The 17519-nt window shown below is 40.9% G+C and overlaps 3 protein-coding genes across 8 annotated transcripts; 2 read left to right on the forward strand and 1 right to left on the reverse strand.

The window, feature by feature from the left end:
* The first annotated feature begins 558 nt into the window (after positions 1–558).
* On the forward strand, positions 559–7166 carry usp30 (ubiquitin specific peptidase 30). Of its 3 annotated transcripts, none has more exons than XM_030738372.1 (13): positions 559–697; positions 1580–1689; positions 1781–1954; positions 2048–2151; positions 2294–2392; positions 2603–2648; positions 2741–2835; positions 2933–2992; positions 3075–3161; positions 3348–3428; positions 3556–3778; positions 3869–3977; positions 5256–7166. In XM_030738372.1, exons 1-13 carry the CDS (start codon positions 627–629, stop codon positions 5506–5508), a joined length of 1512 nt encoding a protein of 503 aa, XP_030594232.1. In that variant the 5' UTR covers positions 559–626; the 3' UTR covers positions 5509–7166. The 3 variants fall into 3 exon arrangements, with proteins under 3 accessions (XP_030594232.1, XP_030594234.1, XP_030594235.1); XM_030738374.1 differs by lacking the exon at positions 559–697 and adding an exon at positions 773–976; XM_030738375.1 differs by lacking the exon at positions 559–697 and adding an exon at positions 1015–1216.
* A 1253-nt stretch (positions 7167–8419) lies between these two features.
* Positions 8420–11864, reverse strand: alkbh2 (alkB homolog 2, alpha-ketoglutarate dependent dioxygenase). The gene is made up of 4 exons (XM_030737889.1): positions 11741–11864; positions 9499–9819; positions 9228–9426; positions 8420–9155 (listed from the first exon to the last, which is right to left on the reverse strand). Exons 2-4 carry the CDS (start codon positions 9776–9778, stop codon positions 8819–8821), a joined length of 816 nt encoding a protein of 271 aa, XP_030593749.1. The 5' UTR covers positions 9779–9819; positions 11741–11864; the 3' UTR covers positions 8420–8818.
* Positions 11407–16006, forward strand: unga (uracil DNA glycosylase a). 4 transcript variants are annotated; one of them, XM_030737886.1, is made up of 7 exons: positions 11407–11632; positions 11948–12166; positions 12256–12351; positions 14717–14814; positions 15143–15231; positions 15357–15535; positions 15618–16006. In XM_030737886.1, the coding sequence occupies exons 1-7, from the start codon at positions 11534–11536 to the stop codon at positions 15756–15758; spliced, it is 921 nt and encodes a 306-aa protein (XP_030593746.1). In that variant the 5' UTR covers positions 11407–11533; the 3' UTR covers positions 15759–16006. The 4 variants fall into 4 exon arrangements, with proteins under 4 accessions (XP_030593746.1, XP_030593748.1, XP_030593747.1 ...); XM_030737888.1 differs by having other exon boundaries at positions 11969–12166; XM_030737887.1 differs by having other exon boundaries at positions 11966–12166; positions 15618–16005.
* The last annotated feature ends 1513 nt before the right edge of the window (positions 16007–17519 follow it).

Raw genomic sequence — 17519 nt, forward strand, 5'->3', positions numbered from 1 at the left:
TACTTTTTGTGCTAAGTTTATATGCATCATAACATATGACAATAGTGCTATACAACAATAGAAAAAATATACACTATACAAGGTAGAAGAAATACATTTTGAATATATTATACAATTTGACATATTTGAATACCTAGTAGCAACAAAACAGGGTGTGTGATAGTGCAGAGTTACTGCCTTTCTTTGGAAAAAAAATTACCGATATCCAGACTTGGGTGAACTCATCGCTGCTTATGGCCATTACAAATGAACAAAAACGTGAAGAAAGACCTAATTTAAAAAGAACCAAATCAAATTAATAAATAGACAATAATAATTAATTCTGCTGGGAATTAAGCAATAATAATGAATTATGTGTATGGAGATGTGTATTTGACTAACCAAAAACGTGTTTTATTGAGCTTCAAAAAAAAAAAACAAAAAAAAAATACTTATACATCACAACGGTATTTCAAGCCATACTTTTGTTTTTAAAAACATTTTACATTTATATTAAACACGGTTTGAACTCTTTGGTTTTAACTTTTTATCTGAACGTAAATATTGACGTCAGAAGCGTGCTGCTCTTCCGCGGGTCCGTCCTGAAACACACCACCAGAGACTGAGAGTTCCGCGGAGACAGCAGGATGTTGTGGTGCAGAGAAAAAAGCTCAGATAAGCTTGTTCGGGAGTTTCTTGGCAGTGGAGCTGTAATCAGGTAAACTCCTCGCCACCTGGCATAAAACAGCTTATTTTCAGTGCACGCGGACGGAAGTAACGCGGTCGCGACGCTGCCGTCGCGGCGTACGTTTGGTTGGACTCAAAGTGAAACATGCGCAGACTTGCAGTCTGGTTTAATGTCACAGTTAGTAAACCTGCTACCGGAGATACGCAGTGACTTTAATGAGATATTCACTGTATTTCAGTACAGCGGCGTGGGTGTTTACTGATGGGGGATACATAGGGGTCGGGGGGCAGCCTTCCCTCGGAGCTCTCGGTGAGTTAGCCCTACAGCTAAAGCTAGCCTGTGTGTCATGCTGTGTGAACTGGGTCATGTTTACTTACTGGATAAAGTGGGCTAATTAGTAACATCGGGGGTTCGTGTTTATCTTCCGAAATGATTGTATGAAACCGAGACTGTCAGTCCGGGCTGGCCAGCGGGAGCGTTATTGGAGCAGATGTTGAAGGAGGCTTGTCGTGTCCTCTTTTACCCCCAGATTAACTAATTGGATGTCGGGTTAGTAGAGCACACGGTTGATTTGTTTTGCATTGCGTTGCCTGTTGTTTTGTCTGTACTGTCAGAGAAGCGAACATGTTACAAATTAAAAAAAAATTACATTGATGTTAGGAAGTCTTGGATCAGTGTGACATCAGCAGTAATAATGATAAAAAATATTTTCAATATTTCACAGATGTACTTAAGCGTTTGGCTTGAAACTTTGTCGTGCTTTGTTTCAATTCCAAGCTGTTAGCTTTTATTCGGTACTAAAAATATACTTGATTATTTATAGTAGCCACATACTGGATGATAGATATCTAGTTGTGAGTTGTTTGCTTAATGTGGCTGTGTTGTTGTTTCCTTTTCCTTTTCTTTTTTAAGAAACAAGATGATAAAGAACTGGGGTGTCATTGGTGGGATAGCTGCTGCAGTTGCAGCTGGAGTATACGTTTTGTGGGGTCCAATTACAGAGAGAAAGAAGAGAAAGAGAGGTAAGAATTGTTATGACAGTGTGGCGCACAGATTGTACTTATGATGCTGTTTATATTGCAGCAAATTACAAGGACTTGTGGTTTCTTGCAGGTATGGTTCCGGGTCTGTTAAACTTGGGGAATACATGCTTTCTGAACTCGTTGCTTCAGGGCTTAGCAGCATGTCCGTCCTTCATCAGGTGGCTGGAAAAGTTTTCCGGTTTGCCTTCAATCCAATCAGGCAAAGACAACCAGCTTTCCATGACACTGCTTCAGCTTCTCCAAGGTATGTAAAACCAGTGTGTCATATAAGGAGAGTGTACTGGACATGCTGTGTTCCTCCATTATTTTTACATGGAGGCTGTTTCTGCACTGACAGCTCTGTCCAGTGATGAGCCAGGTGAGGAAAACGTACTTGATGCTGGGTGTCTCCTGGATGTTCTCAGACTGTACAGATGGCACATCAGCTCATTTGAAGAGCAGGTTAGTCCATACTGATGTTGAATCTTGGTTGTTTTGTTTTTATTATTATTATTATTATTATTATTTCTAATGCATGATGCAGTGCATTCTTAACAGCACCTGAGCCTCTAACAGTTGTTTGTGTTGGGTTATCCCTTCTTAGGATGCACATGAACTATTTCATGTCCTTACATCTTCACTGGAGGAGGAGCGAGATCGTCAGCCCAAAGTCACTCATTTGTTTGACATGCAGTCCCTTGAGGTAACTTGCTGTTCTCACTATCTCTCATGCATGTTGTACCCCTCCCTATATACTCTGCAGGTTCCTTTGTAGTCTGGAGTTTGTAAACCACGTTGATCTAAAGTTTGCCTCTTACACTTTTTTTTAAAATCTCAGTTGGTCTCTGTGTTGTTGAGGTATCTGAAATACAATTCTAGTTATTCTTTGTGTGTGTGCTGATTTTAATACCAGAGTCTCCCTGATCAAGATGAGAAAATGATGACATGCAGAAGTCGAGGTAAGGAGGCGAAAAAGAAAAAAATCATGGAACCTAGATTATAAAATCATATTGAAGTTATATTTCATGTGAGCTAAATTTTCATTTGGCAGCTCCCCTTCATCCAATACCAAGTCCGTGGAAGTTTCAGCATCCGTTTCATGGACGGTTAACAAGTAATATGTTCTGCAAGCGCTGTGAACTACAGGTGAGTTTTTGGTTTATTTTGCCAGATAAATAAAGAGTAAATTACTGTTTGTCTTCTTTTGAGAGGTAATTCATTCCTCTGCATTGCAATTTTGTAGAGTCCAGTGCGGTATGACTCATTTGATAGTCTTTCCTTGTCCATCCCTTTACCTCAGTGGGTAAGTGAAAATTAATGTCTGTGTACACACTGGTATACTCCTTGTTGTTCTGTTTGTTGTAACATGACTTGTTTGTTCTCAGGGCCGGCCTATCTCTCTAGACCAGTGTCTTCAGCACTTTATCTCTTCAGAAACCATCAAAGAAGTGGAGTGTGAAAACTGCACCAAGGTACACTGACTTCCATATCAGTGTCTTGCTACACTGTGGTAATCCTTTTGTTAAATGATTTACTCGCAGTCAAAGATTTGAAGCAGGCTGGTCGACTTAAGAGAGACAGAAGAGTCCAGTTTTGTTCTAAGGTGTATTTTGCTGATTTTATGTATAATTTTCATGTTTTGGATCATTTCTCCTCAGCTTCAACAAGCAACCACAATTAATGGTCAAGTTGTAGAAAGCCAAAGGACAACATTTGTTAAACAGCTAAAACTGGGGAAGGTAAGCAGTCTCTTCTGGATAAATATTAAAAAAGAGTTTTTATACAGCTTAGTTGAAGAAATGTCAGAATACTTGCAGAGATGCAAACTTGCCCTCATTTCTAAATGACAGGCGTTGTCTCTGTTAGCTCCCCCAGTGCCTCTGCATCCATTTGCAAAGACTGACGTGGTCGAGTGAAGGAACCCCCATCAAACGACAGGAGCACGTGCAGTTTGCAGAGTACCTATCAATGGATCATTACAAACACAACACTTCCACACAGAGGAGTCAGCGGCTCAAATGTGCTGCAAAATCCACAAAACCTGAAAATGGAGATGATTCCTTAGAAAAACCCTCTGCCAATGGCACTGGTGTGTTGGCTTTATTAAATCTTTATTAATATTATTCTGCTTCATATTCTGTTTATTTAATTTGTGCATTTATTGTATTTTATTTTTCAGACTCAGAGCATCATAACAACAACAAACCTTTTTCTAATGGAACCTGTTCGTCTGTATTTTTTCACACTCCTGGTGTGAACCCACAGTTCAGCCTCACCTATGACTACAGGTAAACAAAAACGAACTCTCGTATATCAGGCTATTCGACTGGCACACTGTAATCCAAATCCCCTTTTCATCATCAACAGAATAGAATATCTCATGCTGCTGCCGCCTTTTTGTTAATCTGGCAATGCTTAGTTCAGTCTTTAGCTGCATGAAGATGTTATTAAAAATGGTGACCAATGTGCTTGTTCAGGAATGAGATCAACATATTAAATTTCTTAAAGAAATCCGCTCACATTAAGAATAGTATCAGTGGGTGCGTGCCTTCAAGTATTTAATTGTAAACAGTTATTGATGTGAGCTTATCATATTGGCATACTGAAGATTCTTTATATAGCAAAACTATTTGTGTAACTGAAGGAAAGAGGAAAAAAAAAAAAGACAGAAATGTAATTTTAAAAAATTAGAATGTGTGTTGAACTAGTTCACTTCTGCATTGTGTCTTTAGATTTATTTAGAGTTGTGCTAAAACTGGCATGTTACTGTCAGAGGAAGTTTGAAGCTCTGCAGTTACTGAGTCAGTAAGTTACTGACTTACTTTTTGCACTCTGCATATCAGCACTCTGTGACCTCACTCTCCAATCTCATGGTACATCCTGTATAATGACAATAAAGACATTCGATTCTATTCTACTGTCACATGGTCTGGCACTTTGTGGCTGAGTTGTTGTGGTTCCCAAATGCTTCTGCTTTGCAGCAGTACCACTTATGGTGGAATATCTCAGAGGGAAGAAGTTTCACAAAATGACTTGCTGCAACAGCGGCGTCCTATTACAGCACAGCGCTCAAATTTAGTGAGCTCTTTAGAACGACCCATTCTTTCACAAATGTTGGTAAAGGCAGACTGCATGGCTAGGTGCTTGATTTTATACGCCTGTGGCAATGGTACTGAAAACACTCAAATTCAAACCTAAAGAGGTGTGGCCCAATACTTCTGTCCATATAATAATATTAAAGTGAATGAGCCTTGAGCCTTTCTAATGAAGCTTAAAGTATCACAAAGCAGAACAGTTTCATCCTTTTAAACATTAAAGTATTCAAAGTAAAGAGGATATAGTTTCATCTTAAGTAATCTGTTTGCTGTCACACACGTATGTTCTTACATAGTAATTGCTTAGTCTGTCATTCATATGTTTAAACAACAGTGATATGTAGGACCAGTGTATCTACCTGATATTCAAGAGAATAAATTGCACTGGTTCTGACATTCGTCTTCTGTCGCAGTCTTTAATGATATATACACACAGGTGACAACAACATGCATTTGTCTCGTTTCTTCCAGTTCTACAGAGTATCTTTTCCAGCTCATGGCTGTGCTGGTTCACCACGGCGACATGCACTCGGGACATTTTGTCACCTACCGCCGCAGCCCGTCTTCATCTCGCAGTTCTTCACTCTTCAGCTCCCAGTGGTTGTGGGTGTCAGACGACTCGGTGCGCAAAGCCAGCCTGCACGAGGTGCTGTCTTCCAACGGTTATATGCTCTTTTATGAGAGAGTTCGAAGGCTCAGTTTCTCCCTGTCATCAGAGGAATAGCCAGAAGCTCACATCCTAATAGACGTCTGCCTTTCCAGTCATACTATCACACTTGATGTGGCAGGGACAGCACGGTTACCAACAGGTGGCTTTGTGACTGAGACCAGAGATTAAAGCTATCCTAGAGTTGTCCTAGGTCATAGTGTGCATTGTGGACACTTTGCTTGCTGCTCTGATCCAGAGAAAGGAGCCTTTTAATCCCAAAGATAATAAAACTGCAGGATTTTTTTTTTTCTTTTTTCATCTTTTTTATTGGTAAGCTACTTTTCTTTGATGTGCAGCAATTTATGTAGTGCAACATCTCAGCTTTTACCAGACAAAGAGGAACACCTGACAAACGATGATAGTTCACAACATTAAAAACCGATGGCAAGCAAAATGAGTAACAGTTGTCGTCGTTGGTGCGATGTTCTGCTGGAAAACCTTTGGGTCCTGGTATCATATGGATGTTACTTTGGTACATACCACACCCCTAAAGATCCTTACATCTGGAACAATGGCAATGTGGCAATGGCACTTGGTAGCAGCAGCCTCCTCCAGCAGCATCTGTGCCCTGTCACACCAGAAAAAACTCCTTGAGGAACAAAGTATACATGTATTTGTAAATGGGTGAATGTGGTTTGCTGTGTAAAGCACTTTGAGTGGTTGATAGTAGAAAAACCCTAAATAAATGCAGTCCACTTCCTGTTTTCCCAGTTCCCAAATTCCCCAAACCCTGATCTGTTTGAGTGTCTGAGAAGCCTCATCCTGCAACCAAGAGGATTAAAATGAGCTGCCACTTTCCAGGTGCCAAACACCACAGGACACACCGAGGTCCCTTGTCCGCACCGCTATGGGTCAAAACGACGTAAACACCAAGAGAAACGCCTGCACGGAATATTAGGCGGGTGGTTTTATTGTTGTGGCTTATCAGTACAGTCTACCCCAAGGTAATAGCCCCACAAATCATAGTTCGTGTTTGAGGCATACAGTGTTTAGGCTGACACAGATGATGGCTAGACGTGTGGCTTCCGGTGTTTGAATGCAGTATAGGCTACTTCAAGGTGTTCCTGTTATTTTGTCCATTGCTTTCAAGTGGCTGATTAGGACTTCTCAGTGATTAGATTTAGGAGCTGTTACATGTTCTGAAAAGTCACATAGGTAGAATCCTTAACTCTGGTTCTCTGTCAGATCTAATTTGCCTAATCGCTCCCAGCAGTGTATGTAAAGCATACTGGAAATAATGTTTCTATTGACACGGTTGTTCAGTTGGATATTTTTGCAGTTTCCAGTGAACCTTACTCTGTCATGATTTGCAGAACTGCACGGTTGTGGTTTAATTGCCATGTTGTCTTTAATGCTTGATTTGTAAACACACGGAACCATGAGTGCTGCCACTAATGTGAACGGGACCCTTCCTCAAAATGTGACGCATCACAGCCAGTTGACATGCTGTGGGTGTTAAATAGATTAATAAGAGATGTGTCCTCAGTTAACAAAGCTAAGGTTATGACTGCAGGTTTCTGTAGATATCCTGTTTTTAATTATGTTTGTGTAACTTTTGACCAGTGCAGTTAAAATGAGCAGTGATCTGGTGCAAAAGTCCTTAATATTTGCAGTTTGCACTACTGTATATTCATGTGAGATTGTATTTGTGTGCAGTCTGTAAGGTGATTGTTTTCAGGTATTAAAAGCATTAAAAAGTGCTCCTTAGTGTTTATTAGAGCAAGAACATAATTTTCTACTTTAAGATGAGAGCTTGATGGATGAGCCTATGCCAAACACCCACTTAAGTGTCTCTTGACCAAAATGCACTGAATTTGGAAAGTTGTAAATTTTACAAGAGTTTAAAAAAAAAACAAACTTAATTGTTTGCCAAAGGCAGACTCCCAGTAATGTTTTTTCTGATGTCCAACCACTTACTTTATTAGTTAGCCCTGTTCAACTGCTTATTAATGCAAATATATAATCAGCCAATCTGACGGTACCAACGCAGTGCATGTAGACATGGTTAAGATGACCTGCTGAAGTTCAAAGCGAGCATCGGAATGAGGAAGAAAAGTGATTTAAGGGACTTTGAACATGCCATGGTTGTTCTGAGTATTTCAGAAACAGCTGATCTCGATTTTCCCACACAAGGATCTCTAGGGTTTACAGAGAATGACTAAAAAAAGAGAAATGAACCACTAAGCTGCAGTTCTCAGTGCCAGTGGTCAGAAGAATAGCCAGACTGCTTCCATCTGATAGGAAGGCAGCAGTAACTCAAACAACCACTTGCTGGAACCAAAGTATGCAGTAGAGCTCGAGGAGACCGCACTGAGTGCCACTCTAGTTATCTAACACCATGAACCTGAGGCTACAGTAGGCAAGGGCTCACCAAAATTGGCCAACAGTCACCAGATCTCAGTCCAATAGAACACCTTTGGGATGTGGTGGAATGGGACATTTGCATCATGGATATGCAGCAACTGCGTGATGCTCTCATGTCAGTATGGACCAAAATCTCTCAGGAATGTTTCCAGCACCTTATTGAATCTGTGATACAAAGAATTAAGGCAGCTCTGAAGGCAAAAGGGGGTCTAGTAAGTATTACTAAGGTTTTTCGTAATAAACAGAATTGACAACTCTGGAAAATAGTAATTGAACCTTGAGTTAAACTTTGTGTATCAATAAATATTTCCATGATGCTAAATTCATGTTGGAAACCTTCATAGCGGCTTTAGGCAGATCAATAGGTCAATCAGTGGGTCAGAATCCACTCCCATACTCATGAAACCCATTAAAGAGGAGTCTGATTAAATCAGTCTACATTTGGACCAAGCTCATAATCCACTCACTATAATTCAAAGAAGTTCAAATTTTCACTCTTTACACAGCTTTCCTTTAAATACAACACAATTACAAGCTTAATTTGCAAACACATTAACCCTTTACTTTCCAAATCTGCCAAAGTATATAGAAGATACACAAATACACTACATTGCAACACAAGGAGCTGAATACACACACAATTGTGTCCAATAAGAGCAATCATTTTCTCGGGGCATTTGAACTGTTTACATTCATTGATTTGTATTCTTTGCTTTCTTTGGAAGAGAAACCTATAATTTTCATTTTGCTGATGTGAGCTGAGTAAAGTTAAATGCTGATTCACTGAAAGAAAAAAAAAAAAAAAAGTCACTCATCCTCCAGAGTCCCAAGATGCTCCAGTAAAATGGTTTATCTAACCTTATTTAGCGTACAGATTCATTATTCCTTAGGCTTTGTTTCTTGTCCACCATCCATCCATCCTGTCAGAAGCGCTTGGTCACCACTGCAAATGGCCACGTCCCTAACTTACACCCGGCTTTGGCTTGCTCTCACGCTTGCTGTCCAGCAGAATGCGCCTAAATGTGAGGTTAATGCGGGGCAGGAGGACCTTCTTCCGAACGGGGAGGCTGTGGTACCAGAAGGTGTTGGTCGGTGGGTTCATGAGGAGCAGGCTTCCGTGAGCGAGCTCCAGCTTCACAGGTTCGATCTGTCTGCAGCTCCGGTTTCCTCGTGAATCTCTGTGTTTGAAGACAAAGTCTCGCGCTGCTCCCAGAGAGACTGAGGCGATGGGACAGAGGGGGTCCAGCTCCTTCTCGTCATCACGGTGCTCACCTATGTGATCCTGCCCATCTTTGTACCTGATGGGGAGAAATGTATTTAGCAGTAAAACCTCAGATCTCAAACTGTGACCTGTACAAGTCATTTCTCACCTGTTGACCAAGACGAAGTTAAATGTCTGCCCTGTCGTTTTGGTGACAGCATCCCGAATGTATTCCAAGGTTGGAGTCCACGGACATGCTAAACGTGTCACCCCAGAATAAGTATAAGTTAGGCCTGCATCTCCATATGTGGCCTGCTTTCTTGGTATATTGTATACTTTTCCATACACCTGGACCTTTGACTCTTCTCCTGGAACAGAAACAACAGTTCAGCTACACTGCAACTTCTGCTCCTAACTTTAAAGAAATGGGGCTCATGTACCTGTTGCATACACCACCTCCCCCTCCAACTGTTTAAACAGGCGGTCTGCTTCCTCTTTAGAGAAAAGCAGTGCATAATCACAGTCTAGTCCCTCTGCTTCTATTTTTTGCCAGGGAACTGGATTGGAGAACTCTGCAAAGGCTGTGTCCTCATCATCCTCAGAGTGTTCCTCCGTCATTTTTTCATCTCTTTCCTGTTTAATCTTCTTTCTTGAACTTACTCCTGGGGTGTCATTGGTGCAGTGACGTTTGTTCTGATCCCGAATCACAAACTTTTCCATTGGAGTAAGCAGGTGTCGGTGGAACTCTGGATTTTTAATACCTGGATGATGCAAAGATGAAACATTAACACTCGTTTGTAGATAAATGTGGGCCAGCATTGAGTAGAATCTCAAAGTCATTAAATTATATATTTTATCAGTGTGTTTGACTGGATGTGAAATATTTTTGTCATTCACATACAGTGTACACTCATGCAACATTCTATTAAATACACCTTGGTAGTACTGGGTTGGACCCCCTTTTGCCTTCACAGCTGCCTTAATCTTCATGGAATAAATTCCATGAAGATTAATGTTGGAAAACATTGGAAACATTTCTCAGAGATTTTGGTCTATATTGACACGATTGCATCACAGTTGCTGCAGATTTGTCAGCTGAACATCCATGATGTGAATCTGCTGTTCCACCACATCCCAGTGGTGACTGTGGAGGCCATCTGAGTACAGTGAACTCATTGTCATGTTCAAGAAACCAGTTTGAGAAGACTGGAGATTTGTGACATGGTGCTTTATCCTGCTGGAAGCAGCCATCAAAAGATGGGTACACTGTGGTCAAAAAAGGAATGGGCATGGTCAGCAACAATACTGTTAAATCCATGATGTTCAGTTGGTACTATGAGGCCCAAAGTGTGCCAAAAAAAATATCCAACACACCATTACACCGCCAGCAGCATCCTGAACTGTTGATACAAGGAAGGATGGATCCATTCTTTCATAATGTTTATGCCAAATTTGGACCCTACCATCCTAATGTTGCAGCAGAAAGTGAAACTCATCAGACCAGGTAATATTTTCCCAGTCTTCTATTGTCCAATTTTGGTGCAAATTTTAGCTTTAGTTTCCTGTCCTTAGGGCACAGGGGGGGTACCCAGTGTGGTCTTCTGCTGCTGTAGCCCATCCGCTTCAAGATTCAGTGTGCTGTGCATTCAGAGATGCTCTGCTGGATACCTTTGTTTTAACCTGTGGTTATTTGAGTTACTGTTGCCTTTCAGCTTGAAGCAATCCAGTCATTCTCCTCTGACCTCATCAACAAGGCATTTTCACCCAGAGAACTGCCGCTCACTGGATATTTTATCATTTTCAGACCATTCTCTGTAACCCCTAGAGCTGGTTGTGTGGGAAAATCCCAGTAGATCAGCAGCGCTGGTGCCGACAACCATGCCAACTTCAGTCACTTAAATCACATTTCCCTCCCTCATCCTGATGCTGAGTGTTATCATCAGCAGGTCGTCTTGATCATGTCTACATGCCTAAATACATAGAGCTGCTGCCATGTGATTGGCTGACTTGCGTTAATGAGCAGGTAAACCGAGTGTATGTTAAAAAATAGACGTTTAATTTACAAAACTGTCCATTATTTTTACTTGAAAAATGACTAAAAAAAATTACTTAAAAATGAAGCTTCTTGGTTATGATAACCATGACATTTTCTTTTCGTTCTACAAACAGCTTAGACGATAGAAAATATTTATAAATTCAGACACATATATGCTTTTATTAACGTAAATTGATGCTTGTCCCTAGTCTAGCTGCTGCAGGGCTACTTGTAACAAACACCAAACCGTAGTTTGTCTTGAACAACCCTCAGCTCATTAACATATCTCTGTTTCGTCACGGTTTAGGCGCCAAATGTTTAATTCCCACTGGGGGGAGATTTGGGGTTCGGACCAGCTTACTGCTGTTTTACTCTCATTCTAGCTAGTTTGTGAATTCAGTTAGTTTACAGCAGGTTGGCACCGCAGCGTTTTAGACAGAATGATTGGACAGAAAACTATTAACTCATTTTTTTCGCCAGTCTCGAAAAAGAGGACTTCTACGGAGTTAATTGATTCCGAGGAAGACGCAAACGAGCCGGTAAGTGTCACTTCTTTTTTTTTTTTTTTAAAGTTATTTTACAATTGAAAAAGCATGTAGCTTGTAATATTATGAATTTACTTTATTTATATGTATTAAAAAACTTACAGTGGAGACATGAGCGTTTCAAACACAGCGCTTTGCAGTTTCCCGCGATGCGTTCAGCGTACTCCAAGCTGCGTTCAGAGCCACCACTGTGTTGTTGTTCAGCGTGAGGCTCAGTACACGACAATGTTTGCACTGCTCTGCCGACGCTTTCCTAAGCCACTTTCGCCCCCGGCTACGCTCATCTCACAAATTCTGTGTGTTTCTCAATACATTAAAATTATAAAGAAGAAGCAGAAGGCTTGCGATGTGGAGACAGAGGAGAGCAGCCCGCGCCCGGCCCCTCTGTCCCCGCAGCAGCTGGACAGGATCGCCCGCAACAAGAAAGCGGCGCTGGAGAGGCTCACTTCCGCGCAAACTCCGCCCGGGTTCGGCGAGAGCTGGAAGAAAGCGCTGTCGACTGAGTTTGGAAAACCCTACTTCAAACAAGTGAGGGGAGCAGGAGGAGGAGAGTTCACACTACGCATTGTGTCTCTGCTGTTGTGAACAGTTGTAATAACGTCACATCTCTCCCACAGCTGATGACTTTTGTTTCTGATGAGAGGAAACGCCACACAGTGTACCCACCTGCTGAACACGTGTTTACCTGGACACAGATGTGTAACATCCGAGATGTAAGTGTGTAAACTTAGAGTCAGACTCAATTCAGGTCAGATCGTCAGCAGAGTCTTCATTGTTTATTTTCCCTAAAAAAGAATCACAGTACTTTAACTTAGTTCCACTACATATTTTTGCTACTGCAACCGAGAAAAAAGTTTGAGAACCACTGCAGTAAGCTTGGTGCAAAAAGAGGCAGAATGTGGTATAAATTACTGAATGGGCTGCAGGCCACAAATTTTTATATATTAGAGTAAAATATGTAATAAAGAGTTGTGGTCAGAAGTTCACAGCCACTCATCATGGGCATGAATCTCATGGTAATTTTGAGATTTTAATGATTTCTTTGAACTGTTCTTTTTCCAGGGTGAAATGAGTGTACAGCATACATCTTTTAATGGCTTGGAAAAACAAGAATTGGGTGCACAAGTTTGAAATAATTTTTGAATTTTTCTCTAATCCACTAATACATCCCCACTAATATTTGGTTAAATGTCCCTTAGCAAGTTGCACTTAAGCCAGTTGCTGGAACAGATCAGTACTTCTAAATTTTACAGAGTTGTAACCAATGACTAGAGGGACACAGGACAAGCCATTTATACTGTATGTGTACATCCATGCTAACCACTGCTGCTGATTTTTCAGGAAAATAAGAGGATAAGGAGCCAGGTGATAGAAGCAGGCTGTGATGCATATTTTAGTAAATGAAATGTAGTTATAATTGGAGAATGTAAAGAAATACACTGCTCAAAAAAAAAATGAAAGGAACACTTTGAAACACATCAGATCTCAATAGGAAAAACAAATCATGTTGGATATCTATACTGATATGGAGTTGGTAATGTGTTAGGAATGAAAGGATGCAACGTCGTTTGATGGAAATGAAAATTATCAACCAACAGAGGGCTGAATTCAAAGACACCCCAAAAATCAAAGTGAAAAATGATGCAGCAGGCCAGTCCATATTGGTGAAATTTCATGGCAGCATTTCAAAGTCGTGCTCAGTAGTTTGTGTGGCCGCCACGTGTTTGTTTTCTGACAACGTCAGGGCATGCTCCTAATGAGATAGTGGATGGCGCCCTGGGGGATTTTCTCCCATATCACGACTGGGGCATCACTGAGCTCCTGGGCAGTCTGAGGTGCAACCTGGCAGCACTGGGTGGACTGACACATAATGTCCCAGAGGTATTCTATTGGATTTACGTCGGGGGGGCAATTCCTTTATCCTCCAGGAACTACCTGCATACTTTCACCACATGAGGTCGAGCATTGTTGTGCACCAGGAGGAACCCAGGACCCACTACACCAGGGTAGGGTCTGACAATGGGTTCAAGCATTTCATCCTGATACCTAATGGCAGTCAGGGTGTTGTTGCCTAGCCTGTAGAAGTCTGTGTGTCACTCCATGGATGTGCCTCCCCAGACCATCACTGACCCACTACCAAACTGGTCATGCTGAATAATGTTACAGGCAGCATAACATTCTCCATGGCTTCACCAGACCCTTTCACAGCAGGCCAGGCAGTGAGCACAGGGTCCACTAGAGGCCCTCAGGTGACCCTCAAAGCCTATTTCTGATTGTTTGGTCAGACATTTACACCAGTGGCCTGCTGGAGGTCATTTTGTAGGGCTCTGGCATTGCTTATCCTGTTCCTCCTTGTACAAAGGAGCAGAAGCCGATCCTGCTGATGGGTAAAGGACCTTCTACGGCTCTGTCCAGCTCTCCTACAGTAACTGCCTGTCTCCTGGAATCTCCTCCATGTTCAAAAGTAGTGAAAAACAATCAGAAGAGATGACTGTAAAAACCATTACTGTTTTGAGGATTGCCTCATTTTTGCCCCTTTAGTGCACCTGTTGTTAATTTCATGAACACCAAAGCAGCTGAAACTGATTAACAACCCCCTCTGCTGCTGAACTGACCAGATAAATATCTCAGAAGTTGAGCAGTGTACTTAAATCAATGAAAAAAATATATAAAATGACAACAAAACATTGTTTGTTCCCATATTGATAGACATCTATTTTTAGGGGGAGGGTCAAAGCCACAGGGATCCAGTGGAGATGGGCAAGCCGCAGGTTCAAGACCCCCCAATATATGTGAACAAAATACCAAAGTCAGATGTATTTTTTGGGCAACAATATAACAGACACAAAAAGATTTCAGTTTGCAGCCATCCCTGGCAGAAAGTGTTAAATGGTGGCTACTGTTGAAAAACTTGAGGCATTCATTCATTCTTCTGAGGTGGTTGATGCCATGTACAAATTTAGCTTCAGTGTCACTGGTTGGTGTTGTCTGTTATTAAGATTGAAGTTAGGAGTATTATCTGAGGTATTCCTTAGTCTGTCACAGTTGCCTGATCTTAACACGTGTCTCTAATTCCAGGTAAAAGTGGTGATACTTGGCCAGGATCCATATCACGGCCCTAACCAAGCTCATGGATTGTGCTTCAGTGTGAAAAGACCAGTGCCTCCTCCCCCCAGGTTTGAAGCCTTTTCACTGCCTCTGATGGAAGAAAATGTATAAATGGCTTTCTTCACGCTTATATTGTGATCAAAAAGTTTTCTAGCACAATTTTAGAATATTACAACAATATAGTTTGCTGTACTCCCTCAGATTTTACTGGACTGTCTGTACATCTTTCTAAGATACAGGTGATTTCTACAGAGCTCTGTCTTCTGTGAATGGATAACTTTCAAACCTGATTGGTCCCTGTGTTTATTTATTTATTTTTTTCTGCAAACTTGTCAGTTACATCAAATCAGGTAGTGCAGTTGAATCAACTTCGTCCCTGATCTGTTTCATTTCCAGCTTGGAGAACATGTTCAAAGAGCTGAGCTCTGACATTGAAGGCTTTCAGCACCCTGGACACGGCGATCTGACTGGATGGGCCAAACAAGGTACCTTTTTTAAAAACCATTGTGTGATATGTTTACTCATAATTACACATTAAAAGAGCTGCAACAAAGCTGCTCTTCTCCCCCCTTTCATATTGATTTATTTTTATTTTAACCTTGCTTATCAGGAGTGCTGTTGCTCAATGCTGTGTTGACTGTCCGAGCACACCAGGCCAACTCCCACAAAGACAGAGGCTGGGAGATGTTCACTGACGCCGTGGTGCAGTGGCTCAGCAGAAACCTGGAGGGCCTTGTCTTCATGCTGTGGGGATCATACGCTCAGAAGAAAGGAGCTGCTATAGACAGAGTCAGTTGCTTTAATGCAAATTCATTCAGCGGAAGCTTTATAACGTGTTTTCATACTAAGTTTCCTCTCTCTGTGGTTATAGAAGCGCCATCACGTCCTGCAGGCTGTGCATCCATCTCCCCTGTCTGCTCATCGGGGATTTTTTGGGTGCAAACACTTCTCGAAGGCCAATGAGCTGCTACAGAAATCTGGAAAGTCTCCCATTGACTGGAAAACACTTTAAATTGTAGTTTTTCAAGCATGTTTGTTTACCTACCAACCAAAACCCACCTATAAGCTTCTTGTTTTTTGGCATTTTATTTTTTAGTGTAAGAGTTCACTCTGGCAGTTTGTTTTGTACAGATTCTCTTTTAAGCAGTTTCCCTTAAACTTCCTGTTGAACTGCATATTTTTGCATAAACTTAACAGTTTCAGTGTTGTAAATATGTTTTGTACATTATCGTCTTTTTTAGGTTAAAGATTAAAGTTTCCTTCTTTCTTTCTTTTTTTTTTTTTTTTAAGAAATGTTGGGTCCATTAAAGTGATTAAAAAAATGGATGTATTTTCATGACTAGTCTTAAATCTTCCTGTGACATCTCTGACATACTGAGTTTTGGCCTGTCTGCTGCTGAATTTCAGGTTAGTTTTGTGAATTTGTATTCACAATCCCCTCCTGGGAATTTTTTTTACTGAAAAATATTTAGTAACTTGAAAATTAATTTCTCCTAAATGGGATGTGCAGTTGTGGACAGAAGTTCACACACACTCATCATGAGCATGGCTGTCGAGGTAATTTGGGGCTTTTAATGATTTCTTTGAACTGTTCTTTTACCAGGGTGGAATGATTGTACAGCTACATTTTTTTCTCTCATCCACACAGGGTCAAACATATACATACACCCCCACTAATATTTAGTTAAATGTCCCTTAGCAAGTTTCATCCTGACCAGATGCTTTTGCTAGCCATATATACGCTTCTGGCTGGATATTTGACCACTCATCTTGGCAGAATTGGGTAGAGTTAATTTTAACTGGTTGGTTTCCTGGCATGGATCTGGGTTTTAAGCATATTGTCCACAAATTTTCAGCAAGGTTGAGGTTGGGGCTTTGGGAAGGACACTCCAGAAGCTTAATGTTGGCCTGCTTTATCCATTCCAAAACCAGTTCTGTTTGGGATCATTGTCCTGTTTTCAACCAGCAAGCTGTTTATTTAAGGTGAAATTGAAGAATTTGGAAGTGGTCCTTCAATATTCCATCCACTTTGTGCAATGTCTAAAACTTGCATCACTGTGGAAAGTGATGCTGGTATTCCAACAGTTTCCAGTTCATGGCAGGCTTGAGCTTTGGTGGTTCTTGAGCATCAGTTTCCTCTCATCTGAGGGTGACAGTTTGGGTCTTCCAAACCTTGGCAAAGTGGTGACACATTTGAATAACTTGTGCTTACGTACAGTTGTTTAAATGGATGATCCAGGAATGTGCTGTTGTTCATAAATGGCCCAACAGGCTTCTGGAATGACCTTCCCAAAGTCCCAACCTCAATCCTTTTGAACATTTGTTGACTATGCTTAAAAAAAAACACACTAAAAAAACCCAAAAGAGCTTTTGACACAAATGTAAGTAGAAATATAAAGTAGCAGGAAAAAAAAAAAATTACCTGAAGTAAAAATACAACCTAAAGCAGAGTTATTCAGTATTTTAAGTGACTTTTTAAAAAAAAAAACTAGTGTTTAGACCAAGGGAATCCAACCTGTCCCACTGCACGACTGCAAAGTGTGAAAACTGCAAAGAAGTGATTAATAATTACAGTTTTTAATGAAATGCACTGCTCTTCTAGGTTTGGTGAGCTTTAGAAAGCACATTAAGTATATATTTATTGACAAACGGTGGAATCTTTAAAATATGAAATCATGTCCAAATTACTATGTGCAGATTTTGTGCATTTATAGATTCTCTGTGATCTATAAATCTGTAATGCACTTGTAAAGGCCGCAGACTGACTGGAAAA

Source organism: Archocentrus centrarchus, chromosome 9 (genome assembly GCF_007364275.1).
Source record: "Archocentrus centrarchus isolate MPI-CPG fArcCen1 chromosome 9, fArcCen1, whole genome shotgun sequence".
NCBI lineage: Eukaryota > Metazoa > Chordata > Actinopteri > Cichliformes > Cichlidae > Archocentrus > Archocentrus centrarchus.

Coding starts and splice junctions, on each gene's coding strand:
- usp30 (XM_030738372.1), top strand. CDS start 627: ATGTTGTGGTGCAGAGAAAAAAGCTCAGATAAGCTTGTTCGGGAGTTT. Junction 2,393..2,602: donor TTGACATGCAGTCCCTTGAG/GTAACTTGCTGT, acceptor TTTTAATACCAG/AGTCTCCCTGATCAAGATGA. Junction 2,836..2,932: donor GCAAGCGCTGTGAACTACAG/GTGAGTTTTTGG, acceptor GCAATTTTGTAG/AGTCCAGTGCGGTATGACTC.
- alkbh2 (XM_030737889.1), bottom strand. CDS start 9,778: ATGGAAAAGTTTGTGATTCGGGATCAGAACAAACGTCACTGCACCAAT. Junction 9,427..9,498: donor GGAGGTGGTGTATGCAACAG/GTACATGAGCCC, acceptor TTTCTGTTCCAG/GAGAAGAGTCAAAGGTCCAG. Junction 9,156..9,227: donor AACTTCGTCTTGGTCAACAG/GTGAGAAATGAC, acceptor TCTCCCCATCAG/GTACAAAGATGGGCAGGATC.
- unga (XM_030737885.1), top strand. CDS start 11,750: ATGAGCGTTTCAAACACAGCGCTTTGCAGTTTCCCGCGATGCGTTCAG. Junction 12,352..14,716: donor AGATGTGTAACATCCGAGAT/GTAAGTGTGTAA, acceptor CTCTAATTCCAG/GTAAAAGTGGTGATACTTGG. Junction 14,815..15,142: donor CCAGTGCCTCCTCCCCCCAG/GTTTGAAGCCTT, acceptor TTTCATTTCCAG/CTTGGAGAACATGTTCAAAG.